We start from the raw sequence: 21,186 nt of genomic DNA on the forward strand, positions 1-21,186 counted from the left end.
TTTAACAGACGGGGAAACAGGCCTAAGTGACTAGCAGAAACTCTCTCAGGCAGGAAACATCTTGTCTCTGGTGTTACCACTTATGCCTTCAATCCCGCGGGCTCCATTTTATTCCTTGGTAAAATGAGAGCGTTGGGCCAGAGGCCCCCTCTGCGGAGCAGTGATCTGTACCCCCTGTAGTCGCGGCCCCCTCAGGCCTCCTCTTACACCCATGCTCTGTTGGCCCGACGTCCCACGTGTGTTCCTGCCCTGAGTTTTAGGGCCTGGATCCTCCTCGGGCTCGGCCTAATGGGAGGGAGAGGGGCATTTGAGCCCCCAAATGGCCGAGTGTTCATGGATGTGCCCGGGTCACCCCGTCCCCTTTCTCTCTGCAGCAGGGGGACATTCTCCCCTACAGCCACCCCCTCCTGGTCTTCCTCTTCCTGGTCGCCTTCGCCGTGGCCACAGTCTGCCAGAGTTTCCTGTTCAGCGCTGCCTTCTCCCGCGCCAATGTGGCGGCTGCCTGCGGGGGCCTCCTCTACTTCACCCTGTACCTGCCCTATGTGCTCTGCGTGGCCTGGAGGGACCGAATGCCCCCAGCCCTGAGGCTGGCTGCGGTGAGGCTTGGGGTGGGCCTGCCCGGGGGCCCCGAGCCTTGGACTGTGGGCAGAGGGAGGCCTGGGAAAGGAACATTTGCAGGGACTCGGGGCAGTGCTTCTCCAAGGACAGCAGGGGAAAGATGCTGTCAGGGGAAACATGGCTGCTCTCAATCGAGACGCCCATCTCCCGACTCCCAGAGCCCCGGACCCTCCCCAAATGCCCCATACAGACTTCTTCCCCCATAGGGCTCTTCCAAATGTTCCTTCTGGATCTCATGCCCACTAAACTCTACATTTCTATGAACCTCACAGTGCTGTCTATAGACCCCACCTAACTCTGAAGTTTCTTAGACCAACATCATTCCGTGGCTGCCAGTCAAACTCGATCTCATGCCTTCCCTTTGCCCTCTTGTGCCCACAGAGAGGTTTCCCTTCTAGCTTTCACGAGCGGTTTGATGTGTTTATTAAGGTGGGATATTTATGCCTACTTCAGGAAAAGCTTGTGATAGCAGCTTGAAAGAGAAAATGACCGTGTCCTCTGGGCGTAGCTCATGTTCTCTCTAGATCCTCCAGTCTCTCTATAGACTCCCTACAGCCCCAGAGCAGTCCCAGACCTCCCCCGAGTGGTCCCAGATCTCCCCCGAGCGGTCCCAGACCTTCCCCGAGCGGTCCCAAGATCTCCCCCGAGCGGTCCCAGACCTCCCCTGAGCGGTCCCAGACCTCCCCCAAGCGGTCCCAAACCTCCCCCAAGAGGTCCTAGATCTCCCCAGAGCGGTCCCAGACCTCCCCCAAGCGGTCCCAGATCTCCCCCGAGCGGTCCCAGATCTCCCCAGAGCGGTCCCAGATCTCCCCAGAACAGTCCCAGACCTTCCCCGAGCGGTCCCAGATCTCCCCAGAGCGGTCCCAGATCTCCCCAGAGCGGTCCCAGATCCTCCCAGAACGGTCCCAGACCTCCCCGCTCCTTATAGCTCCCTCCTTCCCATCTGTTGACCTGGGATAGAGGCCACGTTGTGCCAGCCTCAGGTTTTGGGGGTCTGGGGCAGCTATGGGCCGGCCATTCCTGAATGGTCCCAGCAATACCAACCTTCCGTGGGCTCTGGGACCGGGCTTAGAGCTGGGAGGCTTGGGCCTGCCGGGTGCTGGGAAGAAAGGATGCTAAGGGAACGGGAGGCAGTGCCCCCGGGAGGGAAGGCAGAGACGCCCCCTTCACTTTCCTCCTGGCTCCCTAGAGCCTGCTGTCCCCGGTGGCTTTTGGCTTTGGCTGCGAGTACTTCTCCCTGTACGAGGAGCAGGGCGTGGGCATCCAGTGGCACAACCTGGGCCGCAGCCCCGTGGCCGGCGACGTCTACAGCCTGGCGCTGTCTGAGGCTCTGCTGCTCCTGGACGCCGGGCTCTATGCTGCGGCCACCTGGTACATTGAGGCCATCTGCCCCGGTGAGACCTGAGAGAGACGGGCCTGGAGGGGGGGCTGGGGGGCAGGACTCTTGGGGCCTGAGGAGGGCGCTCTCTCCGACTCACCGTAGGTCAGTATGGAATTCCTCAGCCCTGGAATTTCCCCTTCCGGAAGAGCTACTGGTGTGGAGAGCTGGGATTGGTCAGTCTGGACCCGGGCCCCTCCAAGGATGACCCTCAAGGTATCCTTCCCCCCAACATATCCGCTGACACCATGATCCTGGAAGTCAAGCCCTCCTGGGTCCCTCCTGTTCTATCCTAGCGAGCCTTCAGACCGACCTTAGTTATATCTCGGTCTCATGCTCTCCAAAACTCCATATAAACTTTCCCAGCCCCTCAGAGACCCAACTTGGAGACTCCTCAGCCCCCCAACAACCCTTCACACCCCTCACCTTTCATGCTCTCTGTGGCTGAGCCCCCAGTGCCCAGGGCGTGGTGAGCCCATGACAAATGCTTGTTACGGGGGCAGCAAGATGGTGCAGTGGATAGAGCACTCCGGAAGACCTGAGTTCAAATCTTACCTCAGACAGTTACCACTCCCTGGCTGTGTGACCCTAGGCAAGTCCCTTACCCCCAACTGTCTCAGCAATGCTTGTCACCCTGCCCGAGTGATACCTTATAGAGCACAGCCCCGTCTGTGTCCCTCTAGATCCCTCATGCCCCTTGATATCCCTCACATTCACTAAAGACCGGGGGCTCTTCCCCGGCCTCTATGACCTTCTGTTAGAAGAAAAAAGTATTTTGGTCCCTGTAGTTCAGTTGAATCAGCATCCTGGTAATCCCATGCATTTTATTTTGTACATTTCAAAACCTTGTTTGGGGAAGGGGTCCGCATGATTCGGCAGGCTGCCCAAAGCGGGGGACCCCTGCTCAGGCCCCCACCTCCATATTGTCCTTCCTGAAGCCCTCCTGATTCCTCGGACCCCTTAAGATTGTAAAGAGCCTCTACCCCCTCCAGAAGCCTCATACCTTCATGGCCCTTCTATGCCCCCTTCTTATTCCATGCCAAGACCAAGGAACGACATCCCTGAAGATCTGTTCCCTGGAGCCTCCTCCCATGGAGGACAAAGCTTCCATCGTAGCAGAGACCTTAGGGAGGGGGAAAGGAACAAACATTAAGTGCCTACTGTGTACCGGGACTAAGTGTTTTATTATGCTGCATGATTCTCACAAGAGGAAACTATGGCAGATAAAAGTTAAGTGACTGCCCAGGATCACAGAGCTAGTCCATTTCTTTTGTTTTGTTTTGTGCTGAGGCAATGGGGGTTAAGTGACTTGGCCAGGGTCACACAGCCAGGAAGTGTTAAGTGTCTGAGACCAGATTTGAACTCGGATCCTCCTGACTTCAGGGCTGGTGCTCTACCCACTGCACCACCTATCTGCCCAGCTAGTACGTTTCTAAAGCTGAATTGGAACGTGGGTCTCCAGCCTCTGCACTCTCTACTTCACCTGCCTGCCCGCCTCAGCCAGCGCAGGGTGAATGGAATAGAACTGCAGCCCACCCACCCCCTCGCACCTTACAGATCCCATTTGTTCCCCAGGACCCCCAGCAGCTCTCTGGGGTATATTGCTTTCCTAGATTTCACAGTAGCACGGATCTCTGTTGCAGTGGTGGAGGGGGCTTCCTGTGGCCGGGGCTGGGGGATCCTCATGCCCAGTGCTTTGTTTCCTGCAGTGCTAGTGGAAGAACCATCCCCTGGGCTACGGGTGGGCGTGTCACTTCGGGGCCTGGTGAAGTACTACCCGGGCAGTGCCCGCCCTGCCCTCCAGGGGCTCAGCCTGGACTTCTACGAGGGCCACATCACTGCCTTCTTGGGCCACAATGGGGCTGGCAAGACCACAACTCTGTGAGTGCCGTAGAAGGGGAGGAGGAGAGTTGGGGGACTGCAGCGGGAGGCTGGGTGCGAGGGGGAGAACTCTTCCACAGCCCCCACCTCCCCCCCATCTCTGGAAACCTCCCTGAGCCCCAGCCCCATGCTGGCGCATTTCCTCAGCCTCTGCCTGCCTTAACTCTGACTTGTGTTCCTAGCTCCATCCTGAGCGGCCTCTTCCCCCCTACCCGGGGGTCAGCTCTCATCCTGGGCCAAGATGTCAGCTCCAACAGGGCAGCCGTGCGCCGCAACCTGGGCCTGTGCCCCCAGCACAACGTGCTCTTCGATATGTAGGTCACAGGCCTAGGGATTGTCCTAGCAAAGCTGATTGTCAGGGCTGGGGGGGCCTTAGGACAGTCAGGGCTGGGGGGCCTTAGGACAGAGTCAGGGCTAGGGGGGCCTTAGGACAGTCAGGGCTAGGGGACCTTAGGACAGTCAGGGCTGGGGGGCCTTAGGACAGAGTCAGGGCTGGGGGACCTTAGGACAGAGTCAGGGCTAGGGGGGCCTTAGGACAGTCAGGGCTGGGGGGCCTTAGGACAGTCAGGGCTGGGGGGCCTTAGGATAGTCAGGGCTGGGGGGCCTTAGGACAGTCAGGGCTGAAGGAGGCCTTAGGACAGTCAGGGCTGGGGGGCCTTAGGACAGTCAGGGCTAGGGGGGCCTTAGGACAGTCAGGGCTGGAGGGGGCCTTAGGACAGAGTCAGGGCTGGGGGGCCTTAGGACAGTCAGGGCTGGGGGACCTTAGGACAGAGTCAGGGCTAGGGGGGCCTTAGGACAGTCAGGGCTGGGGGACCTTAGGACAGAGTCAGGGCTAGGGGGGCCTTAGGACAGTCAGGGCTGGGGGACCTTAGGACAGTCAGGGCTGGGAGGCCTTAGGACAGAGTCAGGGCTAGGGGGGCCTTAGGACAGTCAGGGCTGGGGGGGCCTTAGGACATTCAGGGCTGGGGTGACCTTAGGACAATCAGGGCTGGGGGGGCCTTAGGACATTCAGGGCTGGGAGGCCTTAGGACAGTCAGGGCTGAAGGAGGCCTTAGGAGAGTCAGGACTGGGGGACCTTAGGACAGTCAGGGCTAGGGGAGCCTTAGGACAGAGTCAGGGCTAAGGGGGCCTTAGGACAGTCAGGGTTGGGACTGGGGAGGGATGATCGTAACTTAGAACCCAGAATGTCGGGGCCAGGGGAACCCTTAGAACTTAGGGACCTCAGAACAGAAGAGGGTCTTGGTTCCAGGCTATGGGGAAGCCTTGGGGAAGAGTGCCCTGAGCATTGGGGGAGGGGGTCATGCTCTCTTTCTGCCCCCAGTCTGACTGTAGAAGAACATATCTGGTTCTATGGGCGCCTCAAAGGGCTGAGCCAGGCAGCTGTGAGCCAAGAGCTGCCTCATCTCCTGCAGGACGTGGGGCTCCCCCACAAGCGGCAAGAGCAGACTCGGCACCTCTCTGGTGAGCTTCGGGCCCTGGGCCTCTTGCCCCTCCCCTGGACCCATCCCTTCCTCTCCTTCTCATCCATTAGCCCCCTGGGTCCTGTGCTCGACCATGTAGTCTGACTTAGAGACGAGAATGACAGAAGGAACGTGAGAGACTAGCACAGGATGGTGTGGGCCAGGGACCAGGGGCCGTGGGATTACGGACAAGGATATTGTAAATGAGGTCAGGAAGGCCAGAGGATACAGAATCTGGGCTTTCCTCCATGGGCTGTGGAGACCTGGGAAAGCTGTCTGAGCTGGGGAAAGACTGGTGGCCTCTGCAGGAGGCATTGGAGGCAGGGAGGCCAGGAGAAGGCTACTGGGATGGTAGCAAATCAAGAGAGAGTGAAGTTGGCTCTGAACTTCACCGGTATCAGTGGGAGTGGGGGGAATGGGAGGTGGTTGTGATGGATAGTACAGTGCCAGGGATGTAATGGTTGCTTAAATGAAATCGAATTGACCCCCAGGACCAGATGACCATCAGATTGTAAGAGTTTGGGGGTCAGAGAAAAGAGACCAAAGGATTGTTATTGTTCAGTCATTTCAGACTCTTGGGGACCCCCTTTTGGGGTTTTCTTGGCAAAAAAAAAAACCTTTGGAGTAGTTGGTCATTTCCTTTCCCAACTCATTTTATAGATGAGGAAACTGAGGCAAACAGGGTGAAGTGACCTGCTCAAGGTCACATGCTTGGTAAGGGTCTGAGGCTGGATTTGAACTCAGGTCTTCCTGCCCATTGGATCACAGTGGGAGCTTAATAAATGCTTTTGGACTGATTGATTGAAGGCGTTTATACAGTTAGAATGGACCTTCATTTTATAAAAAAGGAGGCCAAGTCCTGCAGAGAGAAATGCCTTGCCTGCAGCCTCTTGGGCTCTGAACGATAGATGCACTAACTGCGCCCCGGCCTTCTGATGCTGAAGGCAAGTCCTTTTTGCAACATCCTAGTCCTTGGGGAGTGGCTGAGATGGGCAAGGGAGTGTGCCGAGAGCAGACGTGGGAGTCTTGTTTCCTTGTCTGGCCCTGGAAGCCTGGATTTAGAATCGGGATCCCTGGGTTCAGTTTCCAGTCCCGCCTCTTACCAGCCACAAGTTAGTTATCTTCTGAAGGCCTCAGTTTTTTCACCTGTAAAATAGGCAAGTTGGACTCGATGAGCTGACCGCACGTTGTGCCTCTGATTTAATACGCCGGCTCCCTGCTGCCAACTCAGGACCTGGAACCCTCTGCTGTCCCCTCTCCGGTCACTGTCCCCTACAGACTCCTGGCTGGGCTGGACCCGAGAAAGGCTGCAGGGTGGCAGTCCTGACTGCTCTGCGCAACGTCTCCCCCTCTCTCAGGCGGGATGCAGAGGAAGCTGTCTGTAGCCATCGCCTTCGTGGGGGGCTCCCGAGTGGTCATCTTGGACGAACCTACCGCCGGCGTGGACCCGTTCTCCCGCCGGGGCATCTGGGAGCTGCTGCTCAAGTATCGGCAAGGTGGGTCGGGACCTCTTGTGAAGAAGTTGCTCTTGAGTTATCCCTTCTCCCCTTCCCGCCGGGACCCTCATCTCTCTTCTTGGAGGGTTGGCACAATGCCGCGGATAAGACTTTGGACTTGGAATAAGGACAACGTGGCTCAGAGCCTGCCCACAGTAGCTTGGTGACTGTGAGACCTGAGTGGGTCACCTAAGAGTTGGACTTAATGACTTCTAATCCAGTGATCCTCCTTCCTGAAAATGTTCTCTTCCATTCAGTCCAGATCCTGCATCCACAAGCCCAGCTTAAGGGCCACCTCTTCCTGAAAGTTTTCCCCGATTGTACCCTTGAGGTCTTTGAGGACCCCTCTCCCAGCCCTGAAAACACCCAAATCCCTCCCTTTTACCTGGCGTGAGGGCCAGCCTGACCCAGGAAGCCTCCAGAGCTTCCCAAGGTCATTCCCCTTGCCACCCCCCACAGGTCGCACAGTGATCCTGTCCACTCACTACATGGATGAGGCAGAGCTCCTGGGAGACCGTGTGGCGATGATTGCAGGGGGGCAGCTCCGCTGCTGCGGGTCCCCCCTCTTCCTCAAGAGCCGCTTGGGCACAGGCTACTATCTGACCCTGGTGAAGCAGCGGCCGGCTGTGCTCCTCAAGGCTGGGAAGGTGGGGCTCAGACCAGACGGGGCGGGGACAGGGGGGCGGCAGGGAGGGGGAAAAGCCCAAAGATCCCTGGGGCAGGAACCCAGACCTGTATGGCCAGGACTCTCCTTGTCACTGTCCCTGCTCTGCCCGTGATACCCCCCAGGACCAGGACCATGGCAAGCTAGAAAGGAGCTGGAACAAAGGCCTGGAAAACAAGGAGGGGAACCCAGCTAACACCACTGGTGAGTCTCTGATGATGGGCCAGTCCGTTATGTCCTTATGGCCTTGGTTCCCTGACCTCCTGGGTTCTAAGGGCCCTCCCAGCCTGACCTCCTGGGTTCTAAGGGCGCTCCCAGCTCTGACCTCCCAGGTTCTAAGGGCCCTCCCAGCTCTGACCTCCCGGGTTCTAAGGGCGCTCCCAGCTCTGACCTCCCAGGTTCTAAGGGCCCTCCCAGCTCTGACCTCCCAGGTTCTAAGGGCCCTCCCAGCTCTGACCTCCTGGGTTCTAAGGGCGCTCCCAGCTCTGACCTCCCGGGTTCTAAGGGCGCTCCCAGCTCTGACCTCCTGGGTTCTAAGGGCCCTCCCAGCCCTGACATCCTGTATTCCCTCTCTACATGATGGTCCTCCTCTCCTCTTGTCCAGACGTGGCCCAGCTGCTCACACTGGTACAGAAACTTGTTCCTGAGGTCCAGCTGGTGGAGGAGCTGGGCCATGAGGTGGTGCTGACCCTGCCTTATGCTGGTGCCCACAACGGAGCCTTTGGGGAGCTGTTTCAGGAGCTGGACAAGCACCTCGAGGAGCTTGGCATCTCAGGCTATGGGATCTCAGACACCACCCTGGAGGAGGTAGGGAAGGCTGAAGGCTGATAGGGCTCTAAGCACTGGGTTCCCCTTTCCTCGCTGTCCTAGTATTGCCTGATTTCCCCCCACCCATAGGGTCTTGTGGAGAAAGGGGTCCCTGGAGGCTCTCCTCTCTTCCTCCAATACACCCCAGGGTCACAGGACCAGGTTTGAGATGCAGATCTTCCCAGTAGGCAAGTTTGGTGCTCTACCTGAACATCTTTCACCTCATCCCTTAAGTGTGGGGGCAGAGCAGCTCTGAACCTCTCCTCCTCATGTCTGGGACCCCTTAGAGTCTTGCCTTCCCTCCCTCACTGTTCCATCATTTTTGAGGTCTCCTCTCCTCAGCCCTGCCCACCCAACAGAGGTCCTTGCCCTCGTCCCTCCAAGCCCCTCATTTCTCCCTCCAGATCTTCCTGAAGGTGGCCGAGGATAATGGCGTCGATGCAGACCCAGAAGGTATTACTTAAGGGGCTTGCAGGGGACTTTCTTTCAGAACCAGAGGCATCTGTGGGGAGCTGGGCATTTCCTGAGCCCAGATTGGGCCCTAGATCTACCAGTCACCACTGACTCCCGGCAGTTTGGCCCGCGACTGGGGAAGAGCCAGGGAGGCCCCATCCCCATTGTGGGGAGCAAATCTTAGAGGCTGCTCTGCTGCTGGTCTGGAGAGCAACCTCTCTCTCCATGGACAGCCTCTGTCTTCCTGGCAGACCGCGAAGGCCAGCCTCTTCGGCCGCATGTGCCTACCCTGGCTTCTGCCCGCTACCCGCGGATGATGAGCAAGGAGCACACAGAGGAGAATGGGGATGTGGGTGAGTGTGCCCATGGCTGCCCTCCCTGGCACTGGCATTGAAAGAACCTTGGGTTGGAGTCAGAGGGAAGGCAGAGGGAATAGGCATTTATATAGCAACGGCTGTGTGCCCTGTGCTAGGGCTTTTTACAGTTTTCTCATTTGATTCTCACCTCCCTGAGAGGCAAGAGCTATTATTTAATCCCATTTGCCCAATGAGAAAAGTGAATCAAGAAGACTTGTTACCTATCCAGTATCATACAGCCGAGGCTGGACTTGGATCGTGCTGACTCCTGGCCTGGCACTCTCTCCACAGAGCCCCCTCGCTGCCTCAGAAGGGGCACTGGGATCTGTCTGTAGTTTTTTGGCTGGGTGAACTTGAGCATGTCACTTTTCCTTCACCAAGACTCAGTGTCCCTCTATGTCAAATAAAGAGGTCAGCCTACATCAGTAGTGGGTATAAAACTCAAATTGAAACAGATCCCTGTAATAGCAGATTGACCTAGAAAACCTCAGACTATTTAAAACAATCCCAGTAGACTGGGCAAAAAAAAATGCCATCTGAGTCAGTTTTTTTTCTGGATTTGCATCCAGAAAAATAACTATGGAGATTGAATATAAATCAGCACATGCTCTGTTCATTTTTTTATTTTAATCTCTCCCATGATTTTTCCCTTTTGCTCTGATTTTTCTCTCCCAACATGATTCAGCAATATATGTTAAAATAAATAAATAAATAAAAATTAGAAGGAAAACAAAAACAGAAAAGAAAAAGAAAACCTCAAACCATCTCTGTTGTGATACAATTTTATTTTGCTAAACATTTCCCAATTGCATTTGAGTTTGATCAGGGCAGCATTCTGGAGCACGGGCAGCCTGGGGTCCCTGGAAGTTGAGCCTCTGGTTTACATGCCCCCAGTCCCCCTTCCTGCTCCAAAGCCTGTGTCTTTTATGATCCGATCCCATCCTCCCTCCCCTGCTGCTCTTGTCCCCAGCAGCGGCCGATTCTGCAGAAACACAGGCTCTGCACCACGAGCTGGGCAGCTCTGGGCGAGTGCAGGGCTGGGCCCTCACGCGGCAGCAGCTCCGGGCCCTCTTCACCAAGAGGTTCCTGCACGCTCGCCGCAGCCGCCGAGGTCTTTTTGCGCAGGTCAGCAGCTGTCATGGGTGTCCGGGCCATAGGCCTGGGGTGCATAGAAGGAGGGGGCTCTGAGGGGCTTTGGAGACTTCAGGGACCCCTTCGTCAAGCACCCTGTGATGGCCCTGGTGTGCCCTTAGATCGTGCTCCCCGCCTTCTTTGTGGGTCTGGCCCTCTTCTTCAGCCTCATCGTACCCCCATTTGGCCACTACCCACCCCTGGAGCTCCACCCAGCTATGTACGGGTCCCAGGTCTCTTTTTTCAGGTGAGCGCCAGGCTGGGCAAGGCAGGCAGAGAGGGCAGAGCCAAGAAGGGCCACGTTTCCTCAGTGGTTTTTCTGTTTACAGTGAGGATGACCCTGGAAGTCTCAGATATTCCCAGCTACTGAACGCCCTGCTGTCCAAGCCCGGCTTCCAAGGCACTTGTGGGAGGAATAGCTCAAGCCTGTAAGCGCCCCCAACCAGGAAGCCCTTCCCTCTGGCTCTGTGGTACCTTGTAACAGTCCCTGGATACTTTGTAACTCTTACAGGTTCTGAGGCAGGAGTCATTGTTACCATATTTAACTCCTACAGGATTAATGGATTAGTTATCAGGGCTGGTTACAAGTGGGTCCTTGTTGGAGGGAAGGAGTGTGTGTATGGGGAGGGGGGGGCTGGAACCAGGAGATCATCCTGGCGTGACTCAGACCCTTGGGACCTTACAGGGGGCAGGACTGTGCCCAGGCCGCCCACCATGGCTTCTTGACGCCCCCAGTCCCCGAGGCTGTGGCTCAAGTCTTTGCTACAGGCAACTGGACCCAGCAGTTCCCATCCCCTGCCTGCCAGTGCAGCAGCCCCAGGGCCCGGAAGATGCTCCCTGACTGCCCAGAAGCAGCGGGGGGCCTCCCCCCTCCCCAGGTGAGGCCCAGAGAAGGGACAGCCGAGGCTCTGGACCTGGGGGCCAGCAGGCTGGGCCCGAACTGAGGTTCTTTCCTGGGTCAGATGCAGATAGGCTCGGGAGACGTGATGCAGAATCTGACGGGAAGAAATATCTCGGACTATCTGGTTAAAACCTATCCTCGTGTCATCAACCAGGGGTAAGGGCTCTGCCGGTCCTGCTCAGCGTCTGAATCAAAGCCCTATGGCCATCCATGCCACTTTTATGTTTACCCTTGATCTTTACTCTTTGTCTCCTAGGGAACATGGACTGTCAGGACTGGGAGGGCCCTTAGAACCCAGGAAGTCAGGGCTGGGGGGGCCCTGAGAACCCAAGAGGTCAGGGCTGGGGGGGCCCTTAGAACCCAGGAGTTCAGGGCTGGGAGGGCCCTTAGAACCCAGGAGGTCAGGGCTGGGAGGGCCCTTAGAACACAGGATGTCAGGGCTGGGAGGGCCCTTAGAACCCAGGAGGTCAGGGCTGGGAGGGCCCTTAGAACCCAGGAGGTCAGGGCTGGGAGGGCCCTTAGAACCCAGGAGGTTAGGGCTGGGAGGGCCCTGAGAACAGAGACTATCTTGTCCACTGTAGTCCCCCATCCCCAAAGTCCTTTGTCTGTCACACATACCCACCTACCCCTAGGCTGGTTATAGGAGGGAGGCCGCCCTTGTCCCCTGCCCTGTTCTGACTAGGGGAGTGGTAGCCAGAGGAAAGCTCCCTTCCTTCCCCTTTTCAAATCTGGGGAAGAGTAACTAGAGCCCTCCCCCTTTTCTCTTCTCTCAGGCTGAGGACCAAGAAGTACGTCAATGAGATTAGGTGAGCTAGTGGGGGAGCAGGTTGAGGAAGCAGGTTTTGAGAGGTGCTGGGATGGGGGTGAGGGAGGCCAAGGGAAAAGGGGAGAAGGGAGAGCTAAAGGCAGGCTGGAGCATGTGCTGGGGAAGAGGATTTGCAGACCTTGGGTGAAGACATAGAGGAAGAGGATGGACAGGGGAGAGACTAAGGACTCTGGACAGAGCAGTGGAGGCTGGAGGAGGCACCATGGCCTGCTCTGAATCTGGACCTGCCTCATCTCCAGATATGGAGGCTTCTCCCTGGGGGGCAGCTCTGGCTTGGACCTGGGCTCAGGGCCAGAGATCCTCAGCACCATCCAGGAGTTCCAAGCCTTATTCTACGGCTCCCAGGTGCCTAGCTGGGGCAGGGGTTGGGGGCAGGGGGGATCAAAAGGAGATGGGGGCAGGGGCGGGGGAAGAGGGTTGGTCTCTAACTGTCCTCTCTCCCTCCCTAGAACAATGTGATACAGAACCTGCTACGGAATCTCAGTGCCTGGGCTGAGGGTCTGGATTCACAGAACAACGTGAAGGTGTGTGGGGGTTCTCCAGGTCCTGGGATTTCAGGGGCTTCTCCATCTCCTCTCTCCCACTCTCAGTCTCAATCTTGAAAGCCAGGATTGGGTCCCCAGTGAGGAGCAGATGGGATCCCCCATCTGTAAAAAGAAAAAAAAAGAAAATCAAATGTGAGGGTTTCTGAGGGGCCTTCCAACCCAGTAACTGTAGTCCTAAATCCTTCCTCAGATTCTTACTAATGGTGTGGCCTTAAACAAGATATTTAATTCCTCTCAGCCTCAGTTTCCTCATCTGTAAAATAGAGATGATAATAATAGCCCCTGCTTCCCAGGGCTGTTACAAGAATCAAATGAGATAACACATATAAAGTACATTACAAAACTTAAAATCTTATAGAAGTGTTGACAAACATCATTATCATCAGTTTACTCATCTGTAAAATGGAAGTGATGATAATAATAGTACCTGCCTACCAGGATTATTTCAAAATAATATTTGAAAGATGATTTTTATAAAGTACTTAGCAAATCTAAAAGTGTTATATAAATATTTGTAACCCTTTTTTAAATCCATCTCAGGTGTAGATTTAGCTGTGTGAGCATGGGCAAGTTGCTTCATCTTTCTCACCTTCATGTTTCTTATCTATAAAATGGGGATAATAATGGCACCGGCCTCACAGAGGCTCAGATGAGACAATAGATATGAAGTTCTTTGCACACCGAATGTGTTCTCTCTGTGGTTCCACTATTGTTACACTGATTTTTATTGTCGCCATGAGCTGGGACCCTGGCCACAGGCAATGACAGGAAATCCTTGGTCCAGGTCTGGTTCAACAACAAGGGATGGCATGCCATGGTGGCCTTTATCAACGTGCTGAACAATGGATTCCTGCGTGCTCACCTGCCCCCAGGGGCGGACCCCGAGACTTACAGCATCACCACTCTCAACCACCCCCTCAGCCTCACCAAGGAGCAGCTCTCCGAAGTCACCCTGTGAGTGCCCAGGCCCAAGGGCGCTGTGTCCAGTGCCCACCAGCTTCTCCACCCTCTTTTCCTTTCTGAGTTGTATTTGCCCCAAGTCTCTGCCATCTCTTCATTATTTCCAATGTACGTTTTATTTTGAGCCAACAGATAAACCAAAAAAGTCACTTACAGAATCACAAACAGCTAGTTTATTGATTTGTAACAGAGATATTGCCACTGGCAATATCGTACTCACGTTGGCTGCTGTAATTGGCCAGTTTTTTTTTTCATATTTTGATAACTGTTTCAATATAATTGCTTTTCTCGTAATCCTACAATTTTATAAACTTTTTAAAAGGGTTTTTTAGCTTCCCAGCCTGTTAGAGGCATCTAGGACATAATACTGGTTAAGAAGCCCAGGTCTTGATGACATGATCCTAGGGCCTCTGACCTCCATGACTTCTGACCTCTTCACTGTAGGGTCTCTAGCTCAGCATGGTGCTGGGGAAAGAGCCCTGAATTTGATTGGAATCCCAGCTTTGTTTTCCTATAAAAATCCCCACTCTAAAATGAGGGGGAAGGACCAAGTGATATCCAAGGTCCTTTCTGACTTTCGATTTTATGATTATTTAATTCTGACCTTTAATCTTGTGCTCTTCGGCCTCCATGATTTTAACCATAATTCCATCATAATTTTTAACCCTTGTGCTTGGTGACCTGTTGTGATCTGTGATCTTAATTATGGATTCCTTTAACCTACTGTTACCTCTAGCTTGTATCCCATGATCTTTGACCTAATTACCAGTGCTTTCTAACTCCATAGTGGGTGGTCTCTCAGGAAAACCAATTGCAAGCCCTCCACCAACCCCTTCCTCCTTCCTTCTGTGTGATTTTCCCTGTTGTTGGCGGCCCCGACAGCCCAGTAACCCCCGACTCCCTCCTAGGATGGCCTCTTCGGTGGATGTGCTGGTGTCCATCTGCGTGCTCTTTGCCATGTCCTTCGTCCCGGCCAGCTTCGTACTCTTCCTCATCGAGGACCGAGTCAGCCGAGCCAAGCACCTACAGCTCCTAGGGGGCCTGCCCCCAACCCTCTACTGGCTGGGCAATTTTGCCTGGGACATGGTAAGAGGGGCTGGGGGCAGGCAGAGCGTGGGCCAAGGGACTGCGCCAGGTACTCTTGCCCTGAGTGTGAGTCTCCGGGTCTCAGATAGTCCTAACACTTCTACAAGTTCTGACATTCCCTGTCAGGGCCCTTCCAGCCCTGAATTCTAGGCTCAGAGGCTGACATGCTGAGTTCTGAAGGCCTCTCATCTCTGACATTTGTACCAGGGTTCCTCTTAGCTCCGATGTTCTTTTGTGTTCTAAGTCCTTGCCAGCTCTAACATTGTCTATTCGTTATTCTAAAGTGTTCCACCCCACCAGCAGCCCTCCCCTCCTTCTCCTTGCCCTGTCAGATGTCCCGGGTTCTAAGTTCAGAGATTGTGTTCTGAAGTTCCCCTGAGTGCTGACATTCCGTGTTCTAAGGATCCTGGGGAAACTCAGTCCCATCCTCGGGAAGCTGAGGGTCCCACGAGCACAGACACAGCCCATGAGGGAAAAAGGCCCCGTCGGAGACAGGGACGGTTCTGAGTCACTTGTGCTCACTGTTGTGGGAGCCGAGAGCCAGAAGACGTGGGAGAGCTCCTTCCCTGGAGCCCCTTCAGCGCCAGAGTGGGGGGCCAGGCCTGTAGGGCCCACCCCGAGCCAGAGCCCTTTCTCCCTGGCTGGTGCAGAACGCTTGGGACGGGGCAGAGACCCGTCCCCCTCCTGAGTGCCTGTGGATGGGAGAGGGACAGGAGGGTAAGGGGCAGGTGGGAGTGACCACGCACCTCTTGCTCCCCCAGTGTAATTACCTGGTGCCCGCAGGCCTGGTGGTGCTCATCTTCCTGGGCTTCCAGCAGCGGGCATATGTGGCGCCAGCGAATCTGCCCGCCCTCCTGCTGCTGCTGCTGCTGTATGGGTGAGGGCCCGCTCCCTGCCTGCTCCCCACACGCCCATGGCCTCAGGGAGTCCCCAGAGCTTCCCTGCGGGGCCCATGTCCACTGATCCCCCCTGCTCTGCCCGCTCCTCTCTGCTCCGGACCGCCTTAATGCCCGCGCCGGCCATGCAGTTAGAGCCTGCCCCTCCCACAGGCCGCCTGCCTTCCCTGCTCCCCTGCCACCCCTTCTCTCTCTCCAGCTGGTCCATCACGCCGCTCATGTACCCGGCCTCCTTCCTGTTCTCCGTGCCCAGCACAGCCTACGTGGTCCTGACCTGCCTCAACCTGTTCATCGGCATCAACGGCAGCGTGGCCACCTTTGTCCTGGAGCTCTTCTCCAACCAGGTTGGGCCACTCGGATCGCAGTGGGGGGTGGCGGAATCTCGGCTTAGGTTCCTGGGGGGGGAAGGAGATTGTATCGAGGGTCCCTGACCTGCCTCTCTGCCCCACACAGAAACTGAAGGATGTGAGCTGGATTCTGAAGAGGGTTTTCCTGATTTTCCCGCATTTCTGCCTAGGCCGAGGGCTCATTGACATGGTTCGGAACCAAGCTATGGCTGATGCTTTCCTGCGCCTGGGTGAGTGTCCCTCAACTAGCTAAACAAAGCTCATGTTCTGGGTTCTAAGGGCCCTCCCAGCCCTGACCTCCTGGGTTCTAAGGGCCCTCCCAGCCCTGACCTCCTGGGTTCTAAGGGCCCTCCCAGCCCTGACCTCTTGGGTTCTAAGGGCCCTCCCAGCCCTGACATCCTGGGTTCTAAGGGCCCTCCCAGCCCTGACCTCCTGGGTTCTAAGGGCCCTCCCAGCTCTGACCTCCTGGATTCTAAGGGCCCTCCCAGCTCTGACATCCTGTGTTGTAAGGCCCTCCCAGCTCTGACCTCCTGGGTTCTAAGGGCCCTCCCAGCTCTGACCTCCTGGGTTCTAAGGACCCTCCCAGCCCTGACCTCCTGGGCTCTAAGGGCCCTCCCAGCTCTGACTTCCTGGGTTCTAAGAGCCCTCCCAGCTCTGACCTCCTGGGTTCTAAGGGCCCTCCCAGCTCTGACCTCCTGGGTTCTAAGGGCCCTCCCAGCTCTGACCTCCTGGATTCTAAGGGCCCTCCCAGCTCTGACATCCTGTGTTGTAAGGCCCTCCCAGCCCTGACATCCTGGGTTCTAAGGGCCCTCCCAGCTCTGACCTCCTGGGTTCTAAGGGCCCTCCCAGCCCTGACCTCCTGGGCTCTAAGGGCCCTCCCAGCTCTGACATCCTGTGTTGTAAGGCCCTCCCAGCTCTGATGTCCTGTTTTTTAAGATTACCAGTTCTTATATACAGCTCTTTTGTAGCAAACAGAACAGGGTTCTGTGTTTAGCTGTGACAGCCAAAGGAAAGGAAGCAGCCAAGAGCCAGAACAGTCTGAACCTGAAGAACCTGAGGTACTTCTCACAGCAGGAGAGACAGGACTCAAAGGCTTAAGGCCAGAGAGACCCAGAAGGAATGAAGCAGCAGCCCAGGTTCTGTTCCTGTTATGATTCAGATATACTAAGTTCTGAGCTCTTACAAAGGGCAGATCCCTGGGCTCTCACCTGGAAGGGTAAAGCAGAAAGCAGCAGGTTAAGAGCACTCGATCCAGTCCAGCCCCCTCATATTACAAAGGAGCAAACTGAGACCCAGGAAAGGAAGTGACTGGGCTCTCAGAGTTAGTATCAGAGCTGGCACTAGCGTCTGGGTCTCCTGACCCAATCCCAGGCTTTTTCCACTCCCCCAGACTGCCATTCAAGGAAGGTGTTACAAGGATATAAGACTTTGGTCAGACTTTGAGATACAAATCATTGGACAGTGGCAAAAATTCTAGTCTTAAAGCCAGGAGACTTGGTTTCTTGTCCTAGCTCATCCACTCAATAATTGTGTTTAACTTTGAACAAATCACTTAACTCCTGAGCCTGTTTCTTGGCTTCTAAAATGGGGGTAATCATTTTTGAAGGAGTTTCTTCCTGAGACTGTTGTGAAGGAAGTCCTTGGTAACTTCTAGATAGAGGGCTCCTTTTGGGATCAGAGGGCCTGGGTTTGAATAGTCCTGCAGTCCTGGGTCCTTTCTGTACTTTCTAAGATCTTATATTCAATTCTGGGCCCTTCAGTCTAAGAAGGACATTGACAATCTGGAAAGGGACCAGAGGGGTCAACCAGAATGTGAAGGGCCCCGAGACTAAACTGAGGATCAGTTGAAGGCCTGAAGCTTGGTTAGCCTGAAGAAGACTCAGCTTGAGGTGGGGAAGGGGTGTTAAGCATCTGAAAGGTTTTGAGCTAGAAGGGGCCTTGACCAGAAAGGAAAGATCAGGGTCAATCAGCAGGAGTTAGAGTGATTTAAGCTCAATACTGAGGAAAAAATTTTCCAGCATGGGATGGCTGGAGATCTTCAGGTGAAGGCAGGATAGCCAGGTCAACCGGCAAGTCAAGAGCATTTTTTTATTTTTTAATAATAATAGCTTTTTATTTTTCAAAATATATGCAGGTAGTTTTCAACATTCACCCTTGCACAACTTTGTGTTCCAAATTTTTGTCCCTCCCTTCTCCCTGCTTCCTCCCCAATATAGGTTAAACAGATACAGTTCTTCTATGCATATTTTCACAATTACCATGCAAGAAAAATTAGATTTAAAAATGAGAGGAAAAAACAAGCAGACAACAAAAAAGGTAAAAATACTGTGTTGTGATCCACACTCAGTTTCCCTAGCCCTCATGGATGCAGATGGCTCTCTCATAAATCTATTGGAAATGGCCTGAATCACCTCGCTGTTGGAAAGAGCCAAGTATGATCATCACATAGTCTTGTTATTGCCATGTGCAATCTCCCAGTTCTGCTCGCTTCACTCAGGATCAGTTCATGTAAGTCTCCAGGCTTTTCTGAAATCGGCCTGAAGAACATTTTCTTTTTTTGCTGAGGCAATTGGGGTTAAGTGACTTGCCCAGAATCACACCAGCTGGGATTGTTAAGTGTCTGAGGCCAAATTTGAACTCAGGTCCTTCTGACTCCAGGGCTGGTGCGCTATCCACTGCGCCACTGAGCTGCTCCCACTGAAGAGCATTTTTAAACACTTAACTCTGTGCCAGACTCTGAGCTAAGTGCTAGGAATAGAGTGACAAGATAAATGGCCCGTAGTGCACAGAGAGAAAGACCTGAGTTCAAAATAGACTGCAGACACTTTACTAGCTGAGTGACCCTGGACAAGTCACATAATTCTGCCTCAGTTACCTCATGTGTCAAATGAGCTGGAGAAGGAAATAACAAACCAAGCCAGTGTCTTTGCCAAGAAAATCTCAAGTTGGACACAATTGAATGACAATGGCAAAACAAATAATAAAATAATCAGAAGATTGCCTCCCGGGGCTCTCCAGTTTCTCAGTTCCCTTCCTATGGGGTGGAACCTAAAGCTGAGAATGGTGATCCCTTTTTTCAGGCCAGACCTGCTTTCATTTAACCTGAGAATTTAGTTTGGGGGCAAGGCTTAGTAGGGAGCTAGGAGGGCTTTAGAGGAAGGAAGGAATCTGTTGAAAGCTATAAAACTGGGATGATTTCAGAAGGGCCTGGAGAGACTTGCATGAACTGATACTGAGTGAAATGAGCAGAACTAGGAGAACCTTGTACACAGCAACAAGATTATGAAATGTTCAACTGCGATGGTCTTGCCTCTTCTCAACAATGAGGTGATTCAGGGCAATTCCAATAGACTTGGGATGCAGAGAGCCAACTGCACCCAGAGAGAGGGCCATGGGGATTGAATGTGGATCACAACATAGAATAGTCCTGTTTTTGTTTTTTGCTTGTTTTTTTTTTCTTTTTGTGTTTTTTCCCTTTTGATCTGATTTTTCTTGCGCAGCATAATAAATGTGAAAATATGTTTAGAAGAATTGCATGTTTAACCTCTATTGAATTACTTGCTGTATAAGGGAGGGAGAAAGGGGGATAGAGGAAGAAAACTATGGAACACAAGATTTTGCAAGGGTAAATGTTGAAAATTATCTTTGTATGTATTTTGAAAAGAAAAAATCTATTTTTATAAAAAATAAATAATTTTTTAAAAAATTATATGTAATAGAAAGCTATTATTATAAAAAATAAAAATTTTAAATTACTTTTAAAAAAGAAAAAAAACTGGAATGAGAGAAGACAGTCTCAGGGCCTGGAGTTTGTTTTCCCCTCCTCCAATCTCTCCCATCCTGCTGTGGTGGCTGACAGGCAGGTCTCATGTGGTTTCTTTCTCCCCAGGAGATGAGCAGTTCAAGTCCCCACTGAGCTGGGAACTGGTTGGCAAGAACCTGTTTGCCATGGGACTGCAGGGGCCTATCTTCCTTCTCCTAACCCTCCTCCTGCAGCACCGAGCCCGCCTCCTGCCTAGGTCAGCCGCTGCGAGGCCGGGGGTCGGAATCAAGGAGCTGGGAGGAGGCTGGGAGCCCCAGGGGTTCTTGGGGTTTGGATGAGAAAAGCAGAAGCGCTGGGGGTATAAGATTTGGCTAGGGGTGGGCTGGGGGTAAGTAAGTAGTCTAGGGGAGAAGCCTGAGATTGTGGGCTTCAGGGAGCACAAGGAGGAAAGCTTGCCTCCTGTTCATGCTTACTCCCAAGTGCTTACTTCCAGATGGTCTCTGGGACCCCAGCCCCAACCCAGAGAGGAGGAGCAGGAGGAGGACGAGGACGTGAGCCGGGAGCGGGAACGGGTCCAGCAGGGAGCCACCCAGGGAGACGTCTTAGTGCTCAGGAACCTGACCAAGGTGAGGGCATGGATTCCCCCCTGGACAGCTCCCCACTTTGGTTTGGAGGTTTGGAGACCAGGGGTCTGGGGGCAGCCATTTGTTTGCATGTAGGTCCATGGATCTGTCTGCAATGGTCATCGCTGATCCTTCTCCTACTCTTTGCCAGATATACCGGGGCCAGAAGAAGCCGGCCGTGGACCGCTTGTGTCTGGGGATTCCCCCGGGGGAGGTAAGGATAGTTTATATGGTACCTGGAGCAATAGCCCCCTCATATAGGCCCTGCAAGGATTTATGATCCAGACTTTACAGATGAGGAATCGGGCTCTGAGCTAATAAATCCAGTCCCACAAATAGTTATAAGAACAAAGTGTTAACAACTGTGGGAATCAGGACAGGTCTGATAGATTCTGCAGAGAAGGGGACTCATCCCAGGGGGCCAAGGACCACCAGGGCAAGGCTTATAGGTGGAGGGTTGAACGCCAGGCCCCGAGCAGAGCGAGTGAGCCAAGGGGATGGGAGCAGAGAGCAGGGAGGGGCGCAGAGGCCTTGAATGTCAGGGTGAGGGAGCGGCCTAACCTAGCCAAGTGAGGAGGGCAGACCTCAGTCGGGCTGGCAGCTGGGAGAGAGTCAGGGGGCTAGTACGGGAGGCCAAGCAGGGGCTCTGAGAGAAGTCCTGGGAGAAGTGAGGGGATGAAGACCTGTGAGCAGAGGGGACGGCTGGGGGAGAGGAGTCAGGGATGAGCCCTTCTGTGGGAAGGGTGGTGGTGCCTTCTGCTGGGATATTGGGGTGCTGGGGGTGCCTGCGGAGGGCCCAGCTGGAGGTTCCCAGAGAGCAGACGTGGAGATTTCAGAGTCTGACTTCTCTGTCTCTCTCTCTCTTTCTTTCTCTGTCTCTTTGTCTGTCTCTGTCTGTCTCTCTTTATCTCTGTGTCTGTGTCTAACTGTCTGTCTTTCTGTCTTTCTCTCCATGTCTGTCTCTGTATGTGTCTGTTTTCTCTCTCTCTCTCTTT

General features: G+C 54.2%; 1 protein-coding gene across 9 annotated transcripts in view; it reads left to right on the forward strand.

Annotated features, from left to right (window-relative positions):
* Nucleotides 1–21,186, forward strand: part of ABCA7 (ATP binding cassette subfamily A member 7) — a 52,318-nt gene that overhangs the window by 25,476 nt on the left and 5,656 nt on the right. For 6 of the 9 annotated variants that reach the window (XM_051972145.1, XM_051972147.1, XM_051972146.1 and 3 more), the window contains 28 exons: nucleotides 375–596; nucleotides 1,808–2,012; nucleotides 2,102–2,212; nucleotides 3,706–3,877; nucleotides 4,060–4,191; nucleotides 5,199–5,338; nucleotides 6,696–6,833; nucleotides 7,293–7,480; nucleotides 7,623–7,701; nucleotides 8,102–8,304; nucleotides 8,709–8,757; nucleotides 8,991–9,110; nucleotides 10,084–10,238; nucleotides 10,367–10,491; nucleotides 10,574–10,672; nucleotides 10,930–11,122; nucleotides 11,207–11,301; nucleotides 11,919–11,951; nucleotides 12,211–12,316; nucleotides 12,421–12,495; nucleotides 13,301–13,470; nucleotides 14,385–14,562; nucleotides 15,324–15,439; nucleotides 15,658–15,802; nucleotides 15,912–16,035; nucleotides 19,695–19,824; nucleotides 20,062–20,194; nucleotides 20,343–20,405. In XM_051972145.1, the coding sequence (XP_051828105.1) occupies nucleotides 375–596; nucleotides 1,808–2,012; nucleotides 2,102–2,212; nucleotides 3,706–3,877; nucleotides 4,060–4,191; nucleotides 5,199–5,338; nucleotides 6,696–6,833; nucleotides 7,293–7,480; nucleotides 7,623–7,701; nucleotides 8,102–8,304; nucleotides 8,709–8,757; nucleotides 8,991–9,110; nucleotides 10,084–10,238; nucleotides 10,367–10,491; nucleotides 10,574–10,672; nucleotides 10,930–11,122; nucleotides 11,207–11,301; nucleotides 11,919–11,951; nucleotides 12,211–12,316; nucleotides 12,421–12,495; nucleotides 13,301–13,470; nucleotides 14,385–14,562; nucleotides 15,324–15,439; nucleotides 15,658–15,802; nucleotides 15,912–16,035; nucleotides 19,695–19,824; nucleotides 20,062–20,194; nucleotides 20,343–20,405 (3,699 nt within the window). Of the gene's footprint in view, nucleotides 1–374; nucleotides 597–1,807; nucleotides 2,013–2,101; nucleotides 2,213–3,705; nucleotides 3,878–4,059; nucleotides 4,192–5,198; nucleotides 5,339–6,695; nucleotides 6,834–7,292; nucleotides 7,481–7,622; nucleotides 7,702–8,101; nucleotides 8,305–8,708; nucleotides 8,758–8,990; nucleotides 9,111–10,083; nucleotides 10,239–10,366; nucleotides 10,492–10,573; nucleotides 10,673–10,929; nucleotides 11,123–11,206; nucleotides 11,302–11,918; nucleotides 11,952–12,210; nucleotides 12,317–12,420; nucleotides 12,496–13,300; nucleotides 13,471–14,384; nucleotides 14,563–15,323; nucleotides 15,440–15,657; nucleotides 15,803–15,911; nucleotides 16,036–19,694; nucleotides 19,825–20,061; nucleotides 20,195–20,342; nucleotides 20,406–21,186 lie in introns of those variants that run through there. The other 3 variants (XM_051972142.1, XM_051972143.1, XM_051972149.1) reach the window with 3 other exon arrangements.

This window comes from Antechinus flavipes, chromosome 1, assembly GCF_016432865.1.
Source record: "Antechinus flavipes isolate AdamAnt ecotype Samford, QLD, Australia chromosome 1, AdamAnt_v2, whole genome shotgun sequence".
NCBI lineage: Eukaryota > Metazoa > Chordata > Mammalia > Dasyuromorphia > Dasyuridae > Antechinus > Antechinus flavipes.